The sequence below is a fragment of the Zeugodacus cucurbitae genome, chromosome 2 (genome assembly GCF_028554725.1).
Source record: "Zeugodacus cucurbitae isolate PBARC_wt_2022May chromosome 2, idZeuCucr1.2, whole genome shotgun sequence".
In the NCBI taxonomy this organism is placed as follows: Eukaryota; Metazoa; Arthropoda; class Insecta; order Diptera; family Tephritidae; genus Zeugodacus; species Zeugodacus cucurbitae.
Window position 1 is genome coordinate 73,982,963 of NC_071667.1, and position 22,978 is coordinate 74,005,940.

A 22,978-nucleotide genomic window follows, 5' to 3' on the forward strand; every position below is an offset into this window, starting at 1 on the left:
TTTGAATTAATTTATATGTGTAACTGTCACAACATCTGTCTCACTATTCATTGCTTGACAAGTTTTTATTCGTATCTGTGTGTCTCTTTTTTTCGAACATTTCCGCATAAATCAAATAGATGTGAATTTATGACAGCCCGAGAGTGGAATTACCAACAATTACATATTCATATATATGGTATTAATACGTATAAATATTACATGGGAGATATGAAAAAATCAAATTGAATAAGACCACAATTAAGAAAATAATCCCAGACTGATATATCTACTATTCGAAAAACTACATTTTTATATAAAAGCATAATCCATGGAAGTTATCCAATATGAACCAAATTTATCCGAATGTAGTTGGTATCAGCCTTTTAATGCAAATTTTTTAATAAATCTTAATCTCCTTAAGGCATCAAATTTTAAATATAGATTAAAAACTAGGTCGCTCCAGATTTATCTCTCTTTTATTAGAGTATTGGTGGGAATAATTTTATAATTTATGACAGCATGTATTTAAGGATCTATTCAAGCCAACAGCAATATTCAATTCTAGAGCAGTGAATTTAATGTGGACAATCTGAATTGCATTATTTCGGTGTATTCATGTCACACTGAAGAGGGTAATGATTTTCATGAAGGTTATATTAAATATAGATAACTTGGTGTATATTAATCCGAATAAAGTCCATATTTATAAAAATCTTTATTTTATACTTTGAAGGAAGTCCATAGGTTGACATAATTTTCAAAAATTTGAATTTTCCGAAAATTTGTCACAGCTTAATTGCAATTCAGCTTTTAATTATACAATTATTAAAAATTATTAATTAATCATACATAATAACCATGAACCTGAATATTACATAGTCGAGGTCTTCAGCTGAAGTCATTAAATTTATTTACGCTCTGATATTGTCACTGCCAGATCCCAACAATAACATTGACATCTTCACTCACACATACAAATGAACATTTTTTCTTCACCTCAATTTTAGTTGCTCTGCCTATCCATCACCAATAAAGTAATTGACCAGCGTTAAGGTCAAGTGTTTGTTGCTTCACGAACAACAACAGTGTTCAATTAAAATGGGATCACTTGTTCGACGACTTCATTTCAATCTGCATTGCCATTGGCAAGATGACCGCCTTAATGGAATTGTCAGTAAAATAGATGCAATTCTAAGCGTCACGGACGCTTAGTGACATCCACCTGAAATGTAAAAGAGTTACATTGTTGTTGTAAGCGACTGTTAAAAGTTGTTAGAATTCTTTAATATTCCAGTTTAGGTTTTTTAGGCGAACCAAAAGCCTACCTGAACTGCTGCAATACACTTTAAAGCACACACATCTTATTGTCATATAGCTATCGTGGCTTTGTGGTCCAATCCAGTTCTGTCAAGAATTTTATTTGATTTTATTTCACTTAGCTTGGATTTGTGGTTGTAGCTGTTCGCCGTCGCAGTTGGCCTATCGTTGGAATGTATCAGGCGTCTGTCGTTCGTTGAAGAACATGTTATCGATCAATTTCCAGATAAACACCTGCGCACCTACAGTAACCGACACTGGGGATATTTGTGCACTGAGATTTTCTCAAAATTCTAGAATTTGGTCTAAGCACGATCTTGGATTATATTTTTCATGTTTTTACTAGATGAATGTCAATTTAATCAAGATTATGGATACATATATTTCGGAAAACATAAATATTACTATTGGACCTGGAATCTTCGATCCCTGATTATTTTGTGAGTTATCTGCTCGCTGTCCAACAGATTATTTCTCAATGGAAGTTTCATTCTATGCATCTTAAGAGCTCTACTATTTCTTGACTATAGGAATTTTTGAAGACTCAACACCTTTGTTCAGATATCTTTACCCACTGTACTCATCTGAATGAAATTGGACCAACTAATCTAAATTGAAGAATGACACGGGTTTTGGTCAATTGCACTCTGTTACAACTGAATCCAGAGAATCACAAATGGTATTTTTGTTACAACCAATATTATAATAATAATATATTGATTGTGGTCATCGAATCGGAGGTAATCTAATCTAAAAGAATAAGGTTGCGAACGCCGGAAATATATGAGCTCGCCTAGAGGCAAGTTAGTCTATAAGTGACTGTACCAACTTACTGATATTCTACTTCACAAGGCTTCAACTAACTTCTTTTATAGGAAGATAACAGTAATTTTGTTTTAAGCGCTAAGTCCAACACTTTTGCTTCACAGTGCAATCCTTAAATTGTCACAATACACAGAACCATTCAGGTCCACCAATTGCCCCCAAAACCCAACAAATGTCGCTCATTCAATTATTCCATGAAATTGAACTCCTGCCGAGCAAAAGCCGAAGCAAAAAGGCGAAAGCTCCATGCCGTTGCTGTGATTTACATCTGCTCGCACAGTGACTGACTCGAAATGGTCGCGCGTCACATGCGACATAAATGGTGCAAGCAAATAAACCTAAACCCAAACAACCGAGTTGATTCGGCTGCTGCGATGCATGCGCCAGCAGCAAGCCGAAAAAATCTTCATAAAACACGTTGTGTCTGGAGATGTCACCGCGCCGTTCACATACGCCAATCGGACTAATGGTAGTCATATTGTTGTTGTATACACTGACTGTCGCAATGTCAAGCGCTGCTAGAATTTCGTAACATGTTGACGTTGACACTCGCTGACCACAGCCGGCCGTAAGATGCTGGCAGGTGACTCTGATGAGGAGTTGCAGGGGGTACTGTGGTGGTGGTGTGCTGCACCGCTTTGTCGCTGATCGACAATTTTATTCAAACTGCAGCTGAGCGCCGTGTTTCTCTATTTGATTTATCTTTATAGCGGCATCGCAGTTGTTTTTGTTTTTTGGTTTTTGTTGTTTTTGTTTTTATTTCAATAGGCCTTTTTCCGTAACAAAAGTCTATTGCTGTGAGCATGTGTTATATAAAGCATTTATATAATTGTGACAAATACACCTGATAACTGCTCTCCACAACGCTATGCAGTCCGTCCGCCGTTGACTGTCCGTTTATTTGACAGTCTTTGTCTTGGCTTTATAAGTGACATAAAATGCAATTAAAGCGCTCAAATGAGCAGCGGCGGCAACAACAATAGCAACAATTCTACAAATACTAATCACCGTTGTTATTGTTGTTGTTTTAGCAATGAACAATGAAATGTTGCCGCAAAATGGGTGGACAGTCAGTGTTCCGTTAGATTTGAATATTCAAATGTAATCTGAAAATTCAACTTTTTGTTATTGGCGCCAATATAAAGGAAATGTTTACTCAACAAAATAAGGAAATATAATAACAACAACATAAACAGCGATCATTCAATGCACTGCCGTTGGGTTTAAATACACACCTTATTATTTTCTTTTTTCGGCAAAGTAAGTAAAGGTTAGGCTAGTATGGTTGGCCAAAGCCAACGTTTTGGTCCATTGCGATATTAGATGGAGTGCCGTCACGTAGTTAATGAGGAGAAGTCATCCTTTAGGATGTCTGTGCTTGTCGTGAATTTCAATATGTTCTGAGGTTTAACCAACGATACCTCTTTCAGATTCTCGTACTGTGGGGCCCCAAAATGTTTCAACCATTGCCTTGAAAATGCAGGACAAGCGCACAAGAGATGCTCCATTGTTTCTCTTATACCTTGTTCGTGACATTTCCTACAGTCTTCTCGATCCGTCAGCACTATTTTGAAGGCTTGTGCCGCCACCAGACCGTGACCGGTGAGACTTCCCACCATGCTCCTACAGTTCCTTTTATCGAGCGACAATAGGAATTTTGTGTATTTCTAGTCTACCGATTTACACATGGCTTTAGCGATTTTGCGCCCCGGTATATTTTTCCAGAGCGTTGTGATCTTCCTCGCCATGCTCTTGTCTATATCATCGTAACGCATGAGTTTGTCAATGTTTGTTTGGTTTTAGTGAACTCGTTTATAACCAGTTCTTTTAGGTGTTGTTTCAGTGAAATCTTGTTAACATGTTTTTTCAGCAATTTATTATTATCCATTAATTCAAATTTGACTCACTCGTAAACTTGCTATTTTAAGTAAATGTGCGTATCGACATGAACACAACAACATTTACCTTTCTCTCATATAAGGTTTCTCTGATTTCATGTTAACAGCAGCGGGTGTGACTGGTTAATTGTGCAATGGGTGTTTACGATGCCGTGTAATTGCTTCTATTTTATTTTTAAATAATTATTCACACATTTATTCGCAACTCAACGGTACGTTGTTTGCGCCACGCAAAAGACACGCGGCGAACGCTGATTTATTTCCTTATAAGAGATATTACGTAGGCGTTACTTTATGGGTGTTTGCAATAGCTTTCTAGTTTTTATTTATTAACTTAAATTTAAAATAATAATTTTTATAATTATTTTATAGTTTTTATCGCCAAATACCTTTTATATTATATACTTTCAGCATATCTCACAGGTCATCATGTGTCGTGAAGGAGTCTTCACAAGCACTGTCGGTAAGTTTTGGAAGCTTTTATTAATTGTGGTGATAAATAATGAGGGAATATAAATTTAGTAATCAAATCCATTTATTATTATTTTTTATAATTTGACAAAGAGTGATTAAGGGGAATAAATTTGATTAAAAATAATATAAAAAGCGCATTTGAGGATTCATCGTTTTCATTCGACGATATAAATGATTTTATTCACGAAAATTTTCGCAAACTAGAAACTTGATATTTCTAAATGATCTAGAACCCTTCTTCTCAATTACGCAATTCAGCAATACCATTACAACTCACTTCGATCTCTGAGTAGTTGTATGGTCGCGTCTTGTCAAAAAAATATTCTGTGTACTTAGAAGCCCACACGTTAGGTGACGCCGGATAAAAAACTACGTTACAATAAACAATTGGCAATTTCCAGCTGTCAACACAACACAAAATGCCAAAAGCAAAGTTAAATAGCAACAACAATAAATAAACTAAATCACAATAACAACAGCAACAGGGACAACGTAGTAACGCGGCAAACTATCATGTCTGCCACATTGGTGCAAGTCGGAGGAAAGCTTGCCCACACACATACACATACATATGTTCCCCGATATGGATAGGTGCAGCATGATGGCGAAAATAAGTAAAAGTATTTGATTTTCAATGCGCATGCGCTACATTTGGGCGCAAAAATGTTAGGCGTGCGACAGCAACGTGGCAGGTAACGTGCAACATGCGGCATGCAACAACATGCGACATGTATTGTCAGCGCTTAGAGCGACCAGCGCGACGGGATGTGACTGTTGTTGGCTGTGCTCGCGTGAAACACGAGAAGGAAATGTTGCAAATCTTCGACCAGTTTTGATGGCAAGCAAATGGATCGCTAGCACCATCACTTGCTTCTACTGGTATTTATAGCTAGTGGGCAGCACTGGTGACAAGCAATTACAAGCGAAAAGGAAGGAAATGATTATTGTTCTCTCAACGAGTTTGTTTCTTTTGAAGCGCTCGTGTGTGCGATTGTTTGGCTTGTGTGCTTTCAGCTGTCACACAATTGTTTAATAGAAATGTGATTTAGGCTAAATCGTAGGTTGGGAAAGTGGACATTATGAAGATAAAACTTTCGGCCAAATATTTTCAGTGGGTTGCAATGACAATTAGGCAGCTTACGCGTGATAATCATACAAGTTAGAAAACCCCCAGTTTTTTATTAGAAGACATTGGCATATTTTACTTAATTATTTTTTTATTTGGATATTCCTTATTGCAGTTGAGAGGTGAGACTACTACAAATAATTTGTATTTAGTATATGTACCTATATATATTTTTTTTCAATATTTCTTTATTTATCAGATCTGCTTTTTTAAGCCTAACAATAAGTTATAAAATCTTAAATCTATTTAAAAACTTAACAAGCTCAAAGAAGTGATTGAGTTGTATTGTATGTACCTATATAACAAAATTTTGAATACCTAAAACTCAATTGCTTTTCAACAAAAACCGAAAATTGTTTAAATATGTTGAATTAATGAATGAACGACACCACATATTCCAAAGGTCGCAAAATTCACCCAAAAATCGTGAGACTTACCGAAACTACCCAAAAGAGTAATGCAAAAAGAAATCAATTTCCTCAAACGCAATAAAATTAGGAGAACTCAGCGATTTGCCGCGCAAAGTGCAATTAGTGTTGCACAATTGACAATAAAACATTGGCGAAGGCAGCCGATGGCCATTAAATGGCAATAAAATTTAGTTGAGCGGGTGATATGCGGTTTTATAGGTCGCCGGTGAGTGCGCGCCGACAAACACACCAACTTTCATAAAATGCTGTAGTTGCCGTTAATGCTTCCAACATGGTGAGGGGTAACGAAAGAGCAAAAAAATGCAAGGGGTCCTTAGACTTTTGTAATAACCGCAACAGTGTTGCAGTGGATCACGCGCTGCTCTGTTCACTTGTAAATCAATCGATTTCCACTCACGTTTATGTTGCAACAAATCACGGATACAATTTGCAAGCTGAAAAACAACAACAACAACAATCGATGATAAGCAATTGTATTTCGTAGTTGGAAGTGTAGGCGTTCGCATATGCAACGTGCCGGTTCATTTTCACTCACTCATACACACATATGTACTTAGCTATGTTGTTGTTGGTTATATAAGAGCTTTGCATTCATAAAAAATCTGCACACGATTAATTACGAACTGTCGTTAATCGTGTCATTAATCGCGTTTGCACCGCGTTGATTTTAATCCGACATAAGAAAGCCGCCGTTAATTTGCAAATTACTGATCATGTGTTAAGAGGTAGGGGTGACGATGTGATAAATGTTGAATTCCTTCTTCCATAGCATTTACATTTCTTGTGTCAATATGACTTTGAGGTCGGTATATCGAAGTCTCACCATTATAGAAAATCTTTTAATGTCGATATTGCAATTAAAAGATTAAATAATATCCTCAATAAACACGAAACAGTGATGAACAACAACAATTCTCTGGTTAATGCTGGATCAATCAAAATTACTTAAATATCTGTTGTAAGTCCTCAAGTGATCCCGCTTAAAAGACGCTAAATATTTATAAAAACACCTTTATATGCAATAAGCAATCGTTAATCGTAAATAGAACAACGCGATATAAACATGAGTGCGGACAGACGTTGAAAACCTTAAAATTGTGCATTCAACAGCGAACTTTGAATGCCACACGATTAGCAGACAGCAGCGACAGGTGTTTTTCATTGATTAAGCGACGAGTAAGCAACGCGATCGAGCAACTAAGACTGTTGAATGGTTCAATCGATGGGACTGTCAATATATGCATGGTTGCATATATGCAACAGAAGCAGTAAAGCGTGTGGCAATCAAAGGTAGACGAAGATACCTCCTTGTTACGTATGTGTGTATCTCGAGATGGTTGTGTTGGCAGCGATGTTTACAAATGTTGCAGTTATTAGGCGCATGTTGTTGTCATATGGTGTTGCCACGCTGTTATGTTGCACAAACGCCACTAAGCGGCTCTGCGCGATGGTGGTGCACCAAAACACATGTACGAGGCTGTACTCACGCCACGTCGCACAATCTTGTTGCATGGCGCATTTATGGCGGCACGGACAGACGGAAAATATGACTGTTTGATTGATGAGCCAAAATGGGGTTGCACGAATCATACCAGTAAGTGGTAGCGGCTAGTAAGGTAATGGTACCAAATGGGGCACGGCAGCGCGCTGCAGCCACACAGTTGCAACGTAGCTGTCAATCATAATCGTAATTTCATGCTGCAATTTGAGAAATTTATTTGTTTTTTTTTTTTTTGTGAAATCGACTTCCATGCAAGTTTCGCGTGCTTTGTTCTTTTTGTTTTTGTTTTGTCAGCATCGCGCATGTGACAACTTTAAGTGGGTATGCAACACTAATTTGAAACTAATGCTATGTGGTAAGTTGTCTATATTTAGTGACTGCATCTTAGAGTTAATTTTTGTATGTAAGGGGTGGGTTTTTGGAGTTTCACACTTCACACTTTTCAGACTTCTCTCAACATACCAATTAGATAAAGATAATTTTATTTCACATATTTTTACATTCCCCCCCTGACCTCCCCGACTTGCAATTGAAGATGCTGCACCTCATTGCATTTTATGTTTCTACTTTTGTTGTAATTTTATTTTTGGCTTCACTTTTTCGACTTTTTCCAGCGCTAGCCTACCTGTGGTGAGAGAGTTACTTCCGGCATATTTTGCGGTTTAACGGCTCTTCAGATGAACTAACTAACTGGCTAAGTTTTACTTACGGTTTTAACCGCACACACAAACAAATTCACATATGCATATATACAAAATATTTCTACCGCAAACCGCTGCTCACACGTTTTTCGTTGAGAAATTTCTCTGGGAATTGATTTTGTTGTGGTAGCATGCACGAAATGGGCTGATCCCCGTTGCACTTTATTTATGCTCTATTCTATAGACTCATGCAGCAGGTGTGTGTGTAAACAGTACTTCGATTATATTTTCGTTAAATGCGAGTACTAAAAATATTAGTTATATGAGGACAGTGTTAATTTATTGTTATATTTAATACATGACTAACCGTTGATATAATATATTGGCAATGACCACGACAAAGCTTCAGTTGAAAAAGTTACGATAGTTATTTTGTAGCTACAAAAACTGAATTGCAAAAACGATCAGAATGTTGACTTTTGGGTGTTTCGTGTGTAATTCTTTATTATCCGAACACTTATTAATTTCTAAAATAAGGAGTATAACGACAACAAGAAAAAGTAGTCTATTTTTTAGTCTAAGTGTAGGCAACATTTAAGTGGTCATTTATAAATAAATTATTATTATATTTCTGGAAGTCCTTTCTTTCCTAAATTCACGCTTACAATATAACTAATTTACAGGAAGGTTCTTAAAAAACAGAGAAATTACTCTTTATTTACGACTCAATCTCCTGAAAAACTTAGTTTGGTACAATAATCTGCCGAGTGCTTTACAGTGTAATTAAAAATAGCCGACCTGTGAAAGTTAGAAAATCACATAATGAAGAGGTGTTGAACCCGTAATAATTCGGTTAGAAAAGTAATGTCACCCTAAATGTAGGCAACGTATTAATCAGCGATATCTTATGTTATATTATATTTGAAAATGTAAATCAGAAATCAATAATTTTTAGATGAGAGCTAAACTTTATTTTAGTACTTTATTTTAGTACTTTATTTTAGTTAGTTAGTTCGTTCAAATTGTAGTTATATTAGAAGTGGGCGTGGTTGTAGTCTGAAAGCGTGAAAGTTGACTTCACTCCACTTTACCCCTAGCGGTACTCTGAGTTACTTCTAACTTGATCATACTCGTTGGAATGTATTTTTAGGGGCAAAAACAGGCTCAGTTAAGGTTCAAGCAAGGTAGTTTGAGGGTGAAGAATCAAAATATGGTAATCAATAATCAAGAGTGGTAATATGGTAGATCACCTGTAGCTATTATATGTAATATGTTTGCTATAAATATGTTATATTTATTATAGCATTAACCAGAATGTGGCAAAAAATTAATTTATTTGCATCAATATACATATATTTCAAATTAACTCTAACATGCTCACTATAAACTGCAATCTCATGTTTACTAGTATTCAAAACGCTGCACCGCCACTGAGTGTAACCTAAAACCTTTGGTTGATTTTATTTTGCGAACCAATGACATCCTGATTACAAACGAAAAATTGGATAGATTAGCCATAAAAATAAATAAGACAACGTGTAATGGGTTGATATGAGCAGAAACAACAAAGAACTGCAGGCTGGTTGTAGGCGTTTCGCAAAAGTTGTAAAAACGAAAATCAGTGAAAACAACGATCTTTCGCGTAGGTTGGGGCAGAAATAATGTCGGTGCCACAACATAAACTCACACACAACACACGGACACACTGCAGGCGAAAAAGCTTAATGCGCACGCGCGGCACAACACTTGTCGTTGTGTCAATAATAACAACAACAACGAAAACCAGATCTAAAATATACAACACTTGTTACACTGCAATGAATGGCCCATACGATTTTATTGGTACTATATTTTATTTTTTGAATATGTTCAATTTTTTACATACTTAAATGAATTTCTACAATTTACTACCTGTTTTTGTTGTTGTTGCTTTGATTTTCGCACATTTTAATTTTCATTTTCTATTTTTTTTGTTTTGCTTTTGCACCTTTTTTCATGAATATTAAAATCGCTTTAGCGGCTCTGTGCGCCCACTGCCTACGCAAAACACGCTGGCACAGCATGCCAAATGACAACAACAATAACAACTGTTATAGAAACAACAACCAACGCAATGCGACAATTTATGCGCCACTGTGGCAATTTCAAATCATACAAATCTACATTGGAGACAAAAATCAACAAAGCAAAGTGCAGCGATTACGCATTTGTTTATTGAGCTTTAAACACCAACAACAGTTAACGGTTATTTATTATGTTTTTTGCGTAAATAGCCGCTGTTAATTGTGTTAAAATATTTAAATTTTCAGAGTACTGGCTGCGTTTAGCAGATCTATTGCAGAACATTTTCGAAAAACATGCTAGAAGTTATCTAATTTCTATATATATTTACACTTATGTACACTTATATTGTATAGTCAAACGCAAATTTCGCAAACATTTGATACTTATATCAACTGCGTGCCACAAAATCAATAAAATTACCTCATTAGGCGTGACAACGACCCACTGCTCCGCCTATGTGTGTGTGCGCATGTACAGCGTGAAAACGCAGTGGCAGTCCACTCGTTAATTAAACACATTTCGCATGCACATTTATGCCATCGTGCGCAAGTGTCAACTGCACCCAACGCACACTGTCTGCATATGAAATTAATATTTTCCGCTGTTTTTGGCTTTTCTTGCTGATTTCTGTCGCCATTTCATTTCATGTTGTGTGGTCCGCTTGTTTTTCCAAATTACCAGGCAATTATGAAAAGCCTCGAGTTGTAGTTTCACACGCCAATAATTGCAGGTCGTTGTATGGTATATTAATTAATTTCGCATAGCAGATTGGCAATATAAATTTTATTGAGGTATACTTCTCAATAACTTCATATAATGTTGACAGGCAATAATCTCAAGTATGCTCTTCTTACATATTTCGTGAACAGAAGACTTAAGAAACGAACTTATAAGAGAACATGTGAAATAAGACCTTTTACGGAAGGGCGTAATAAATTTTTCCACTACTTTTCTGAAAGTCATGAACTATTTTGGACCAAATTGTATAATATAGCCATATGTCCACTTACAATCTCATTTATATACTTTATGTCTAACAGCTATATACAACGCGCTTCAGCCATTCAATAAAATAATTCCAAATCATTTGATAAACTTCGTCGATAATTTATGTCATGATAACATCTAATAAATTATCCTTCTGCTGTTTTTATGGAATTTTCTACTTTAGTCATTCAGTCCAAAGAAAAAATTTTCAAATGTGTCTATATAAATGTAATACTCCAAATAAAGATTGAAGCAGAACTCGCCTACTGGGAATATATCAATCTCCAACATATTAAGTTCTATAGATATTTTTATACAATTAATTATAATCATCTAATCATTGTCTTGTATCATTCGATAAAATTTAATAAGCGATAGTAATCTGTGTAACAACTTTATGAAACTATATAATTTCATTAGTCGCATGAAAATATATGAGCTACAAGGTGATTCAATACATTATAACAAGCTTTAAAAATCATCTTCTCTTCTAACAAGCCATCGTCGTTCAGCTGCGGGAGCTTCTTCTGCTGCGTAAGCACATTCCAACGCTTATGACGAACAGCTAATAACCGTAATGCCGATGAGCAAATACTATTAGCAGTTAAAACTTGGTAATGGCAACGCAAGAGAAAGGCACTATGCATTTGTATTTTATGTCTTTCAATTAATTTGCAACAACATTGTTAATGCTATGCCGCGACATTCTGCACGCTTAAAATGTTCGCTGCATGGGTTAAAGTGCGATTGCTGGCGCGTACTTTGTCGCCGATCGCTTTGTTACTTAGCCAATAGAAATAGTTTGGCTGTCGCAATAGGTTTTTCTTCTACTTCACCTCCTTTCCCATCCTTAAAACTTAGAAGCATGAGCATTATTAGAATTTATTCCTTCCTTATTTCCGGCGTTTGCTGCATGTAACGGTTAAAAAAATATTTCTGGCATGGCCATCTCGGGTAGTCTATTATCATTACTAAGCTTAATGGACGCTTACGAGCAGTCCAATCTGCAAGCTCTTCAATCGATTATGGTTGCTGTGTTTGTTGCAAGCAGCTGTGTTTGCGGTCGCACGTGCGCTGCATTCTTGAAAATTCACTTTAGCTGGTGGACACTTGTTTTCGTACATAGTTGCTTATTGTTCATATTGGTGTACATACATAATTACGGTTAACTTTTGATTTTTTATGTTAACTACATATATTATTTTTAATAAAGTACTGTATTTTTTTAATATTTATAATAAGTCATAAATAGAAAATAATTTATCAAGACCGTTTCTCATCAATATAAAAATTGGTTGTCATATCAAAAATATTTTTTTATAAATTCCGTATATAATAATGACATAATAATTTATACAATGAAAAGTATTATTTTTATATATTTATATAACGGGTGATTTTTTTGAGGTTAGGATTTTCATGCATTAGTATTTGACAGATCACGTGGGATTTCAGACATGGTGTCAAAGAGAAAGATGCTCAGTATGCTTTGACATTTCATCATGAATAGACTTACTAACGAGCAACGCTTGCAAATCATTGAATTTTATTACCAAAATCAGTGTTCGGTTCGAAATGTGTTCGATGAGATGAGATGAGATGCGATGAGGCTCATTTCTGGCTGAATGGCTACGTAAATAAGCAAAATTGCCGCATTTGGGGTGAAGAGCAACCAGAAGCCGTTCAAGAACTGCCCATGCATCCCGAAAAATGCACTGTTTGGTGTGGTTTGTACGCTGGTGGAATCATTGGACCGTATTTTTTCAAAGATGCTGTTGGACGCAACGTTACGGTGAATGGCGATCGCTATCGTTCGATGCTAACAAACTTTTTGTTGCCAAAAATGGAAGAACTGAACTTGGTTGACATGTGGTTTCAACAAGATGGCGCTACATGCCACACAGCTCGCGATTCTATGGCCATTTTGAGGGAAAACTTCGGAGAACAATTCATCTCAAGAAATGGACCCGTAAGTTGGCCACCAAGATCATGCGATTTAACGCCTTTAGTCTATTTTTTGTGGGGCTACGTCAAGTCTAAAGTCTACAGAAATAAGCCAGCAACTATTCCAGCTTTGGAAGACAACATTTCCGAAGAAATTCGGGCTATTCCGGCCGAAATGCTCGAAAAAGTTGCCCAAAATTGGACTTTCCGAATGGACCACCTAAGACGCAGCCGCGGTCAACATTTAAATGAAATTATCTTCAAAAAGTAAATGTCATGAACCAATCTAACGTTTCAAATAAAGAACCGATTTATGCGTTTTTTTTTTAAAAAAAGTTATCAAGCTCTTAAAAAATCACCCTTTAGAATTGCCATATTATTATTTCTATATTTCTTCATATTTATGAATTTGCATACCCAAACTTCTACAACTCTAACTTCACATGTTTTTTTTTTCAAATGCTCAAGATCAAGATGAAAAAATACAAGAGATTCCGCGGCAGAAGCAATACACTCCTACCCATAAGCACCCCAGAGCGCCTCTACCTGTAGCGCGGTGCGAACGTACAATTGGAAGGCGTGCGTGAAATTGTGTGACCGCTACTTCACCTTACACTTCTTGCAACATTTTAACTACCAAATAATATTTTCTTATTATTATGCGAGGTTGTCTTTTCTTCTTCTTCTACTGCTGCATCTACACTTTGTTTGTCATTATTCAGTTTGGTTGGATTCTCACGTCAATTACTTGCAGTTACATTGTTGCACTCGTGTGTAAACGCTCTACGACACCACTACGCCATGCTCTGCATGCAACAATAACGCAGCAACAACACTCCCATTCAAACGCTCGTTCATTCATACTCACATTCGTTTGTCGGTATTTCCCAGTAGAGTTTTCAATTTTTTTTTGAATTTTCCTATTTGTCACACCACACAGCAACAACAAAAATAACTTACATACATGTGTTCACCTCAATTATGTTGCACGTTTGCTTCCACGTAATGGCATTCGGAATGAATTTTTCGGTGTGTGCAACACGTGCAAACAACAATTACTACATGTCGTCACCGCCATTAGTTTTCCAAAAACTTTTTCTTCTCTTAGTTGACATTTGGGTTACCTGCCACCGAAGCGGCGCTGTCTCGCCCAACTTCTACGGCGTCCAAAGGTCACAAATTTATTTCAGTTCATGTGCTGCAAGCAAAGGGGCGAATTGTAGCAAGCGAGCTCTTGTTACACCTTTGTGTTGTAATTTGGTTGATAAGTTTTTTTCTATTTGGGATTTGAGAGCATTCTGCACATTCCGATTTATTAGCCATGCAATGCAGGTCCGCTGCATTTCCTTTTTGGCAACTGTGTGACATGTGTTTGTGTGTGTATTTTGGGCCTTAATGGCATGCCTTTACAAGCTATTTGGACGGACAGACACCGCATTCAAGTGGACTTAAGCTATTAGAGGATCAAAAACATATGTTTGTAATGTGTTAATATTCTTAGAAAGCGTAGCATTATAGAAATATTCTTTCTTTAGAAGAGTTGTTGCTTTGAACCCATAATTTATTGGATTGACTTGTGTGACGCACAATTTCGAATTTTGGAATGCCGAAATATATTTCTCACCAACAGACTTCCGGGCGCTGTGTGGCGAGGAATACAAATTTTACAAGGGAATCGCTTTTCAGTTCAAGTATAATACTGAGAGTACTCAGTAGAGTATAGTCGGATTCAAGTCGCTTTGACTTTCAGCGTCTAAGCGGGCTTATGAGAATGGAAGCTCCGTAAAGCGCTGAGAGTTGAGATCCTGCTTCAAGAGACTGGTCTACATTTCATGTACAGGATCTATCGGAATCTTGTAAGAATTTGTATTGTAAACAAGTTCCTCCGGATACAGAACAGAGAAGTCCTTTCAGAGTCATCTTTTTTTCACGACCAACCGATCTCAGAGCATTTTGATATAGATTTCCGCTAACTAGAATTCTCACTCCAGAGCAAAGTTCAGAGATCACTACAAATTAAGTAGTTTACTTTGCATTCCTTTACTCTAAGAGAAACTCAAAACTTCGGGTCCATGAATGTTTGAGAACAGCTAAAGTTCATCTCTACTGTAGATAACTTTGTTTGCTGCGTAGGACAAAATTCTACTTCGGGTCGAACTTATTGAGACATTAGAGAAAACCCGTATTAGCTTCTTATATTTACATATATTACATTTTAGAGTAATCTTACTGCTGATTCATTGGTTATGGTTCGAGACTATACTCTAGAACTTTCAGAACATGGATCTCATATTTAAAGAGTAAACTACGGACTCACGTATTTCCTCCCTTGACAGAATATTTCTAATGGTAGTAGACGTTCTCTAAAAAATAGACTTTGCTAAGTTTGCATTAAAGGCTTATTGAGTATAAAAAACTTACAAAGCTATTCTTGTTGCAAGCATTTATATTTATTTGATTAATGTATTAAATATATTTATATTACCAACGGCTCAGAGCATCATGTATTTTAACTAAGACAATTTAAGTAATAACGGTAAATATCATTTATTATATCCGGTAAGTGTCTTTTAAATATATATGTATGTATATACTATTTAGATGTACGTTAGAATTATTCATCAAGTTTTACGCGTTAGTCCTTTATATAGTTCCTTTGGTCTATCAAAACGAATGTGGGGTTCCAGCGATTATAATGAAAGCTTAATAGATATATTCCGGATAGATTGGTTTCATACGCTTTGGCAAATTTAATGGCGATTTCACTTTTTCATGGCATAAGGTCAACACTTCACGACATTTATGGCAATCACAAACATAAGGTGGCAAGCAGTTGCTGTTACCATCATCATACATATGACAAGACTCAGTGAAATTACGGTAACAGGTTAAGCGAGGTGGGCAATTTGGTTTATTCATATTTATATTAAAAGCGCCTAAGAGAGTGATAATATAAAATTATTCGATTTTGGAAATTAAAAAATTTAAGTTTGACTCACCAACTTTACAATCATTGGGATCATCTGAATTGCTGAGGATACAATCCGAAAGCTTAAAACCTGGTCTTGAATTTTTAAAGTAACTATTTTTTTACTAATTACAAATAGTAAATAAAATAATTATACTCACAATCCGTGTGTGGCGCTATGCAAGAAAACCAACATGAATACCAGCAGCCAACTTAGCTTAGACATCCAGTAGATATGCGAATGTGCATTAATACTGGGAGACATCATAGGCTCTTCAGCGACTACAATACAAGAACTTTTACACTACGCTAGTTCTTATCAATTCTTATTATCTCTTGATGCACTTTCATCAAGGCTGACGAAGCTTTTAATGGCTGTCCTTTGAGCTAACATATCCTTTTATAGCTGGACATGGGTCTCTAGTTTGTGGTTTAAATTAAATTAATTCAAATTTATGAAAGGTAAATTAATTATGCATTCCAAAGCAATAAGGCGTTTAATGAAATTATTAACCGTCAGTAGCGGTTGTCTGTTATAGCGAGGGTGTGAGTATTTATTTTAGTATTATTTGAAGAATTTGAATTTGTATATGAATTATTGAATAATAATTTGATGTCTTAATCGGTAATGGGGCTAGGTTAATGGAGTAGGTATTGATGGTAGATTGCTACTGATAATGGTATTGTTATTGGTACTGATGTTGATATTGGTATTTCTACTGATACTGGGATTGTTATCGGTATTGGTATTGATATAGTATTTATTTTTCATTAAAAGATAGAACATCAATATGTTGCGGAAGTATTAGCTCATATATTAATAGAGCCTAAAATTAATAAATCTTGAAATTATGACCCAATTAAATTAAATTTGACTTGAAGAAAAATCTTTCCATTGAAATAAATTTCATCCCTTTCAAAATATAGCAGCAATTGTTCATCATAATAAATTTTCATTCTTTCATACACACCATTGACCTACAGCAGTCTCTCCTTGATTGCCTACGCATAAATTCATGTCTTCCACTTCATTGGGCAATAAGTAGCGGTCAAGAATAAGATGACAATGAAAGTATGGCCACAAAACAAAAAACTGTTTGTGATAGAAAGTCAAGGCTGATTGAATTATTCAAAAGCATAATTTTGAATAATTAATTAGAAAATTCCATAAATTAATATTCAAGGATGTGAGGGTGTGAAAACCACTAGCGAGAGAGCTATAAAAGGATATGCTACTTGGAGGAAAAATCATAAAATGTATCAACGGCGAAAGAGCCAGAACAAAATATAGAGCTGAAAGTTTAAAAGTGTTTTTAGTAATATTATTTGAGAATGGCTTCTTATCACAGTAAACGCTCACACATCGGTTGGATCACCAAGCTCTGCTTGACGTTTATTCTGGTAGTGGTTTTGCGACAACATGGAGCTAAGGGAATGTGAGTATAGAGTTATTAAAAAATATAAATTTTTATGATTTTCAATTCATTTATTTCTTTCTAACTTGTAAAGCCCTTCCTTCAATCAAGTCGTGGATTGTGGCCCCCAAAATGTATATCCAGAAAGTTGCATGCACGGTATGTGAACTTTTCAGAACAATTTTGACCTTACTTAAACTCAATTTGTAATTTCATTGCATTATTTACAGGCAGTTTCGAGTTAAACTTCAACACTGAATTCTGTCTGCCACGCACACTCTGCTATACCGGTGAGGGTGAGATCTGCCGCAGGTATGGCAAAATTAGCGATTGCAAGCCGGGCTTGTATTGCAACTGTGACCAGCGCTGTGGTAAAAATTTGATTATCTGCTCATCGCAACGATTTAGTGGTTGGAATATGAGGAACAGGATAATGGAATTAGATAATAGGTTTTAAATTAATTTTATGCGCATAATGGTTTAGACGGCTCAGCAGCATCAGAAATACGCATTTATTCAGTAATTGTAGGTATATAGTTAATTTATAGTGAATAATTATTACGATATAAAAGTATTTGATATCTATAAAAAATAATATACCCATACATCTATTAGTACTATATTAAATGCTTAATCGTTCTACTGGATCAAATTATTAAACTGTTAATAAAATTTGTTTAAAATTTATGACACTAATACTGTAATGAAAATGTCTACGTAAATATATGAGCAAATATAAAAATTATTTTTTGTGTTTTCATTTTAATTTTATTATCATTATTTTTGATATATGAAAAAAGGCTGTGGCACCTTACTTTGATGCTATAAATTGTTTTAGAATTTTATCCTTAATTTTTGCATGAAATTGAATATTTTTTTAGGATAGTTAGGATGATCCGATTTAGGTCAAATTTTACCAATTTATTTGATAATTTTGAAAGTATGGGCCCCAAGCAAGCTTTTGGAGTTTCTAGCGAGTCATTATCGATTGTGCGGCAATTCTTCCAAACCTACAAGGAAACCTTCCTGTCAATCAATACTGCCTTGGTCATTGTTTGCTCCGGGTTGAGTTTGCACCGCGACTCAACCACGACCATTTTCGCCTGAAGTTACCGTAAGTGAACCACATTTCATCACCACTATGCATTAGCGTCAGAAATGATAATTTTTTTACCTTAACTTGTGTGTCATACGTACATAGATTTACTTTTGTTATCCAGCCTAATCGAATCGTTCCATGTGATTTGAAGCGCATTCTTTAGTTCGTGTGCGCCACGATTTGCATTATTCTATTGATATTTTCGACAATTGGCCATCCTGAGCGTGGGTCATTTTCGACTTCAAAATTAACTGTTCCGTTTTGATAAAAATAAGTCGTCTGTCTAAGAAATTTTATTTTTTATGAAATCGTAACTTTGTAAAGCTATATAAAGGTCTTTTAAAGTTAATGTCATCTATTGGAACATTATGGATTTGTGTGCAAAGCTTTAAGTAAATTTAAAATTAAATTCGGTCCAGAAATATATCTACTCTTTTCAGATAGAAATTTCAATCTATGTTAAATTTATACAACGCCTGTAATTTTAGTTGCGTACTGATTGCGGCATTCTGTAAAGCGCCACCAGCGAAAATGTTAATGTAAAGTGAACCTGTTGTTTGCAGAAAATGTTAAAAAATAACATTAACATTATATGCTGTTGGTTATCAACTAACATAACAGCATAGTGTTAATAACAGTCCAATGTGAATAAAATAATTTTGTTAATAATAGCATAAAATTGAAAATCGCATAATGCTAAAATCAGCATAAAGTTAATAACAGCCTAATGTTAACAACAGCAAACAACTAACAGCTCCAATTCGTACATATCAAAGATTGTTATTTACCTCACTAAACAACAGTAAGAGAGCAATGTGCACCGGCTATGCACCTGTTAATCCAAAACGAATCAAACAATCGACCAGCCAGACAGTCGAACAAGTTGGCCAATAAGCCAACCATCGAACCGACAGCAAACACAACAAACAACACAACAGGTTAGTTAACTCTCTCTCACCTTAACTCACCGTTGTCTCAACCAGTTCCATCTCCATGCAAGTCGCCATTCGTTTGTGTCGTTTGCCATTATTCCAATGCCATTGCATTCCGCCATTCAGGTATTCTACGCCAGTTCGGTCTGCACTTGTCTCTCGTCGTTGTCTCTCGTCGACGCGGCGATTCAGTGTTGAACGAACTTTTGCTGTGTCAAGTCAACGTGATTCGGGAGTGTTGCCTTACGTCTGTCTTTAACGCCGTCTAATAAACTAACAACAAAAACAAAGTGAAGCATTTATCGTTGTCGTGTTTAACCAGAGTTTACGTTACTCGCTGGAGCTTAGTGTTGTTTGTGTATTGGTTTGGTTGCTCGCTTCGGTCGCCAGTTCTGCTGCAGTGAAGTGAAAACAAGTTTTGCGCCCCAAACTTCAACGCGTCCGTCGAGTTGGTAGGCGTTTTTACCCCTCGCGCCGTGCACAGCATCGGTTGTTATTGTTGTTGCTCGCTGATTGAACACAGCTCGGTTTACCTGTGCCTACTGTTGGACGGACAGACAGTCTTGCAGTCGGTCGTACGCGCTCTGCGTTCGGTGTGTCGCTCTTGTTCTCTCACCGTTGCTGTTGGTGCTCCCAATTTGCTTTTGCATTCTCGTTCGTATATTTTATTTGCATCGCTCGCGTTTTTGCAATTGTTGTTGCCGTTACCGAGCACTGTGCTGCTGCAATCTGAGCCTTTTCTGTCGGGCTACTATTGCTGTTGTTGTTGCTGCTGGTGATTTTCGTGTTTTGAGCAACAGGTGAATTTAACTGAATGGACATTTTATTGTTTTCGGTTTCGGCTTAAGTTAGCGGGCCGTAAAATATATGTATATTCTAATTAATGTGTGGTTTTGTGTATGTGAGTATGGGTGCGCAAGTGTGTTTGCTTGGTGCGAAAAGTAATGAGATTAAAGCACTTGGTAATTTGAGTAGTGTTTTGAAAGTAATTGTCAACTTGTCTCGTGACAATTTGCGTTTAAGAACAAAAGTGAAAATGGTTCAAACATAATGTAAAGACAGGAACAAAATGCAGATAAAAACAACAATAACAACAAATGTATGCAGAAAGTGCAAAAACGGTGAATTTACTTTTGAGAGTTTTTATACCTGAGTATATTAAAGTGTGAAGCTTGAATAAACAAAAAGACCGTGCTGATAAAAAATTAAAAAAATTAGGAGCGGAATTTATGTGAATATTTAATATGAATATAAACAAATATTTTGTGAAAACTTAAAACAAAAAAATTATATCGGTAAATAATTAATATGTTTAATTTGAAATTATTTGTACATTATATTTGTGGATAAATTGCCGACGAATGTGTTTGCTGAAAACTTGAAACTAAAATAATAATCAATAATGCCACAAATTACTTCAATTATTCAATGAATTAGCTAATCTCCTCATGCTCATATAACTGTTCTGTTCAATTACATTAAGCTGTGTTTACTATGAATTGCCATTAAAGATATGCAAATTTGAAAGTAAATTTTAAACCAGTATAACTACAAAATGAAAAACATAAATTAAATAACGTTGCTGGCATAAACGCATTAAATACCATAAATCAATTTTGAAAAAAACCCAAATGCTTAAATAATTTTACAATAAAATTTATTTTGACTTAAATGGAAATATTAACTATTATTTATTGTGCGAACAAAAGAAAACCATGTGTTAAGTGGATATACAATACTTATTATAATGATTCCAAAAAATTACAAACAAAAAAATTTGTGTTTAAGTGAAAAACTTTAAGAAACAAAATCTTTTATATAATTTCGAGCCCAAAGTGATCTGAAAAATTGTATTTCCAATAAGTTGAAAAATAAAATTAAGGGTGTTAGTATTTGAAAAAAATTTAACGTTTCCAAAAACTGCTTTTTTTGTTTTAAATTTATGAATTTTAACTAATTTCCTAAAATATTGGTTAAGCTAATACGTAACCTGAAACTTAAATTAATATTAATGAAACAAATTCAAATCTATCAAATTGGCAAAATATTTTTTTGAAAATATTTGATTTGGAAAACAAAAGTGTTAAAGATTCATAAATTGTACACAACTGTTATTATCAAACGTAAATAAATGTGGAAATTATGTAAACAATTCCTCCATAGGCGAAAAGTAATTCGTTAAATACTACAAGTTAAAAAATGCATTATATATGCATTACATATAATTTTTCCAAAAAATATTTTTTTTCATGTTTCGAACCAGAAATAGATTAATTCATATAAATTACAATTAAAAAAGTACATTTATTTGAAATCATTCAAATCCAAATATTTTAATATTTCTAAATTTCCTGGTGCTATCGGTTTCGTATTCAATTTACAAAATAATTTAGCAAATACAAATTTTTTTATTCAAAGATTCTTTATTAAATGGTGATATTGCATTTTTATTTGAAGTAAACATAAAATGTTTATAATTTTTAAGTGAAATTAAAAAAGTGATTAAATTTATTCTACTTTGTTGGAGAACAGGTTTCAGTTTTTTAAATTTTGATAGAACATTTTATAACTTTAATATCACAACTCTCCATTTTAAACATATCAACCAACATCATTTTTATTAACAATTTTTTTTTTGAAAGTCGTTTTTTAGCAACATTCCAAAAATGTATTTATATATAAATAAAATAACTGCCTTCGAACTCAAACATCAAAATTTGTATTTTCTATGTGTTACTCAACAGTAATGCATAAAAAATAAAAAAATCTCTTTCCAGAGTACCAACATACGGGTATATAAAATAGTTTTCATCTATAAAGAAAACAAATATAAATTTCATTGGCAAAAAGCAGAATAGTAAATGCTTTGTAGAGTATCTAAGATGTGATAACAAGTCTGTAAACATTACATTTAGCATTCTCCGCACTTCAATAACCCACTTTACAAACTGCAAGAAATACCGAAATCACTGCACTGAAGTGCCTTTCTCCCAAAAATAATAAACCAAATAAAATAAATCGCGCATAAATCAATACCAATAAGGAAGCCTTTTACACTAAGCTAAAGAAGTAGTTGCAAGTGCAGCCGCAGTCATTAAGAAAGCAACAACAAAACCAGTGAAATAAACTATAAATACAAACAAAAATAGTAAACAAATAAATACAAGAATAGAAAAAAAACTAATAAAACGTTGTCACACGTTCACGCACAGCTAGAGCTACGCGCATGCGTCAGACAATTTGCACGAGCTAACAGTCATCTAAACCCCGCTGCACGCTAATGACATTTGCCGAATGGCGGTCGAGACACTGTCATGGCCAGTGGTTGTTGGTCGCCATGCCGTTTGCTTTCTAACTGGATATTTTGTGTTGTG

At 35.1% G+C, this 22,978-nt stretch overlaps 3 protein-coding genes across 6 annotated transcripts in view; 2 read left to right on the forward strand and 1 right to left on the reverse strand.

Moving 5' to 3' along the window:
- Nucleotides 1–15,698: 15,698 nt before the first annotated feature.
- On the reverse strand, nt 15,699–17,548 carry LOC128923084 (uncharacterized). The gene is made up of 3 exons (XM_054235515.1): nt 16,320–17,548; nt 16,190–16,254; nt 15,699–16,126 (listed from the first exon to the last, which is right to left on the reverse strand). Exons 1-3 carry the CDS (start codon nt 16,424–16,426, stop codon nt 15,894–15,896), a joined length of 405 nt encoding a protein of 134 aa, XP_054091490.1. The 5' UTR covers nt 16,427–17,548; the 3' UTR covers nt 15,699–15,893.
- LOC128922366 (uncharacterized) lies at nt 17,491–18,194 on the forward strand. Its single transcript, XM_054232646.1, has 3 exons — nt 17,491–17,594; nt 17,668–17,732; nt 17,804–18,194. Exons 1-3 carry the CDS (start codon nt 17,491–17,493, stop codon nt 18,028–18,030), a joined length of 396 nt encoding a protein of 131 aa, XP_054088621.1. The 3' UTR covers nt 18,031–18,194.
- A 1,609-nt stretch (nt 18,195–19,803) lies between these two features.
- The window catches only part of LOC105216122 (cadherin-99C), a 475,067-nt gene continuing 471,892 nt past the window's right edge, over nt 19,804–22,978 (forward strand). For all 4 annotated transcript variants that reach the window (XM_054234559.1, XM_054234517.1, XM_054234632.1 and 1 more), the window contains exon 1: nt 19,804–20,404. The gene's annotated coding sequence lies outside the window, so the exon portion shown is untranslated. The remainder of the gene's footprint in view (nt 20,405–22,978) is intronic.

Coding starts and splice junctions, on each gene's coding strand:
- LOC128923084 (XM_054235515.1), bottom strand. CDS start 16,426: ATGATGTCTCCCAGTATTAATGCACATTCGCATATCTACTGGATGTCT. Junction 16,255..16,319: donor CATAGCGCCACACACGGATT/GTGAGTATAATT, acceptor TAAAAATTCAAG/ACCAGGTTTTAAGCTTTCGG. Junction 16,127..16,189: donor TCCCAATGATTGTAAAGTTG/GTGAGTCAAACT, acceptor TCACTCTCTTAG/GCGCTTTTAATATAAATATG.
- LOC128922366 (XM_054232646.1), top strand. CDS start 17,491: ATGGCTTCTTATCACAGTAAACGCTCACACATCGGTTGGATCACCAAG. Junction 17,595..17,667: donor CAACATGGAGCTAAGGGAAT/GTGAGTATAGAG, acceptor TAACTTGTAAAG/CCCTTCCTTCAATCAAGTCG. Junction 17,733..17,803: donor TCCAGAAAGTTGCATGCACG/GTATGTGAACTT, acceptor CATTATTTACAG/GCAGTTTCGAGTTAAACTTC.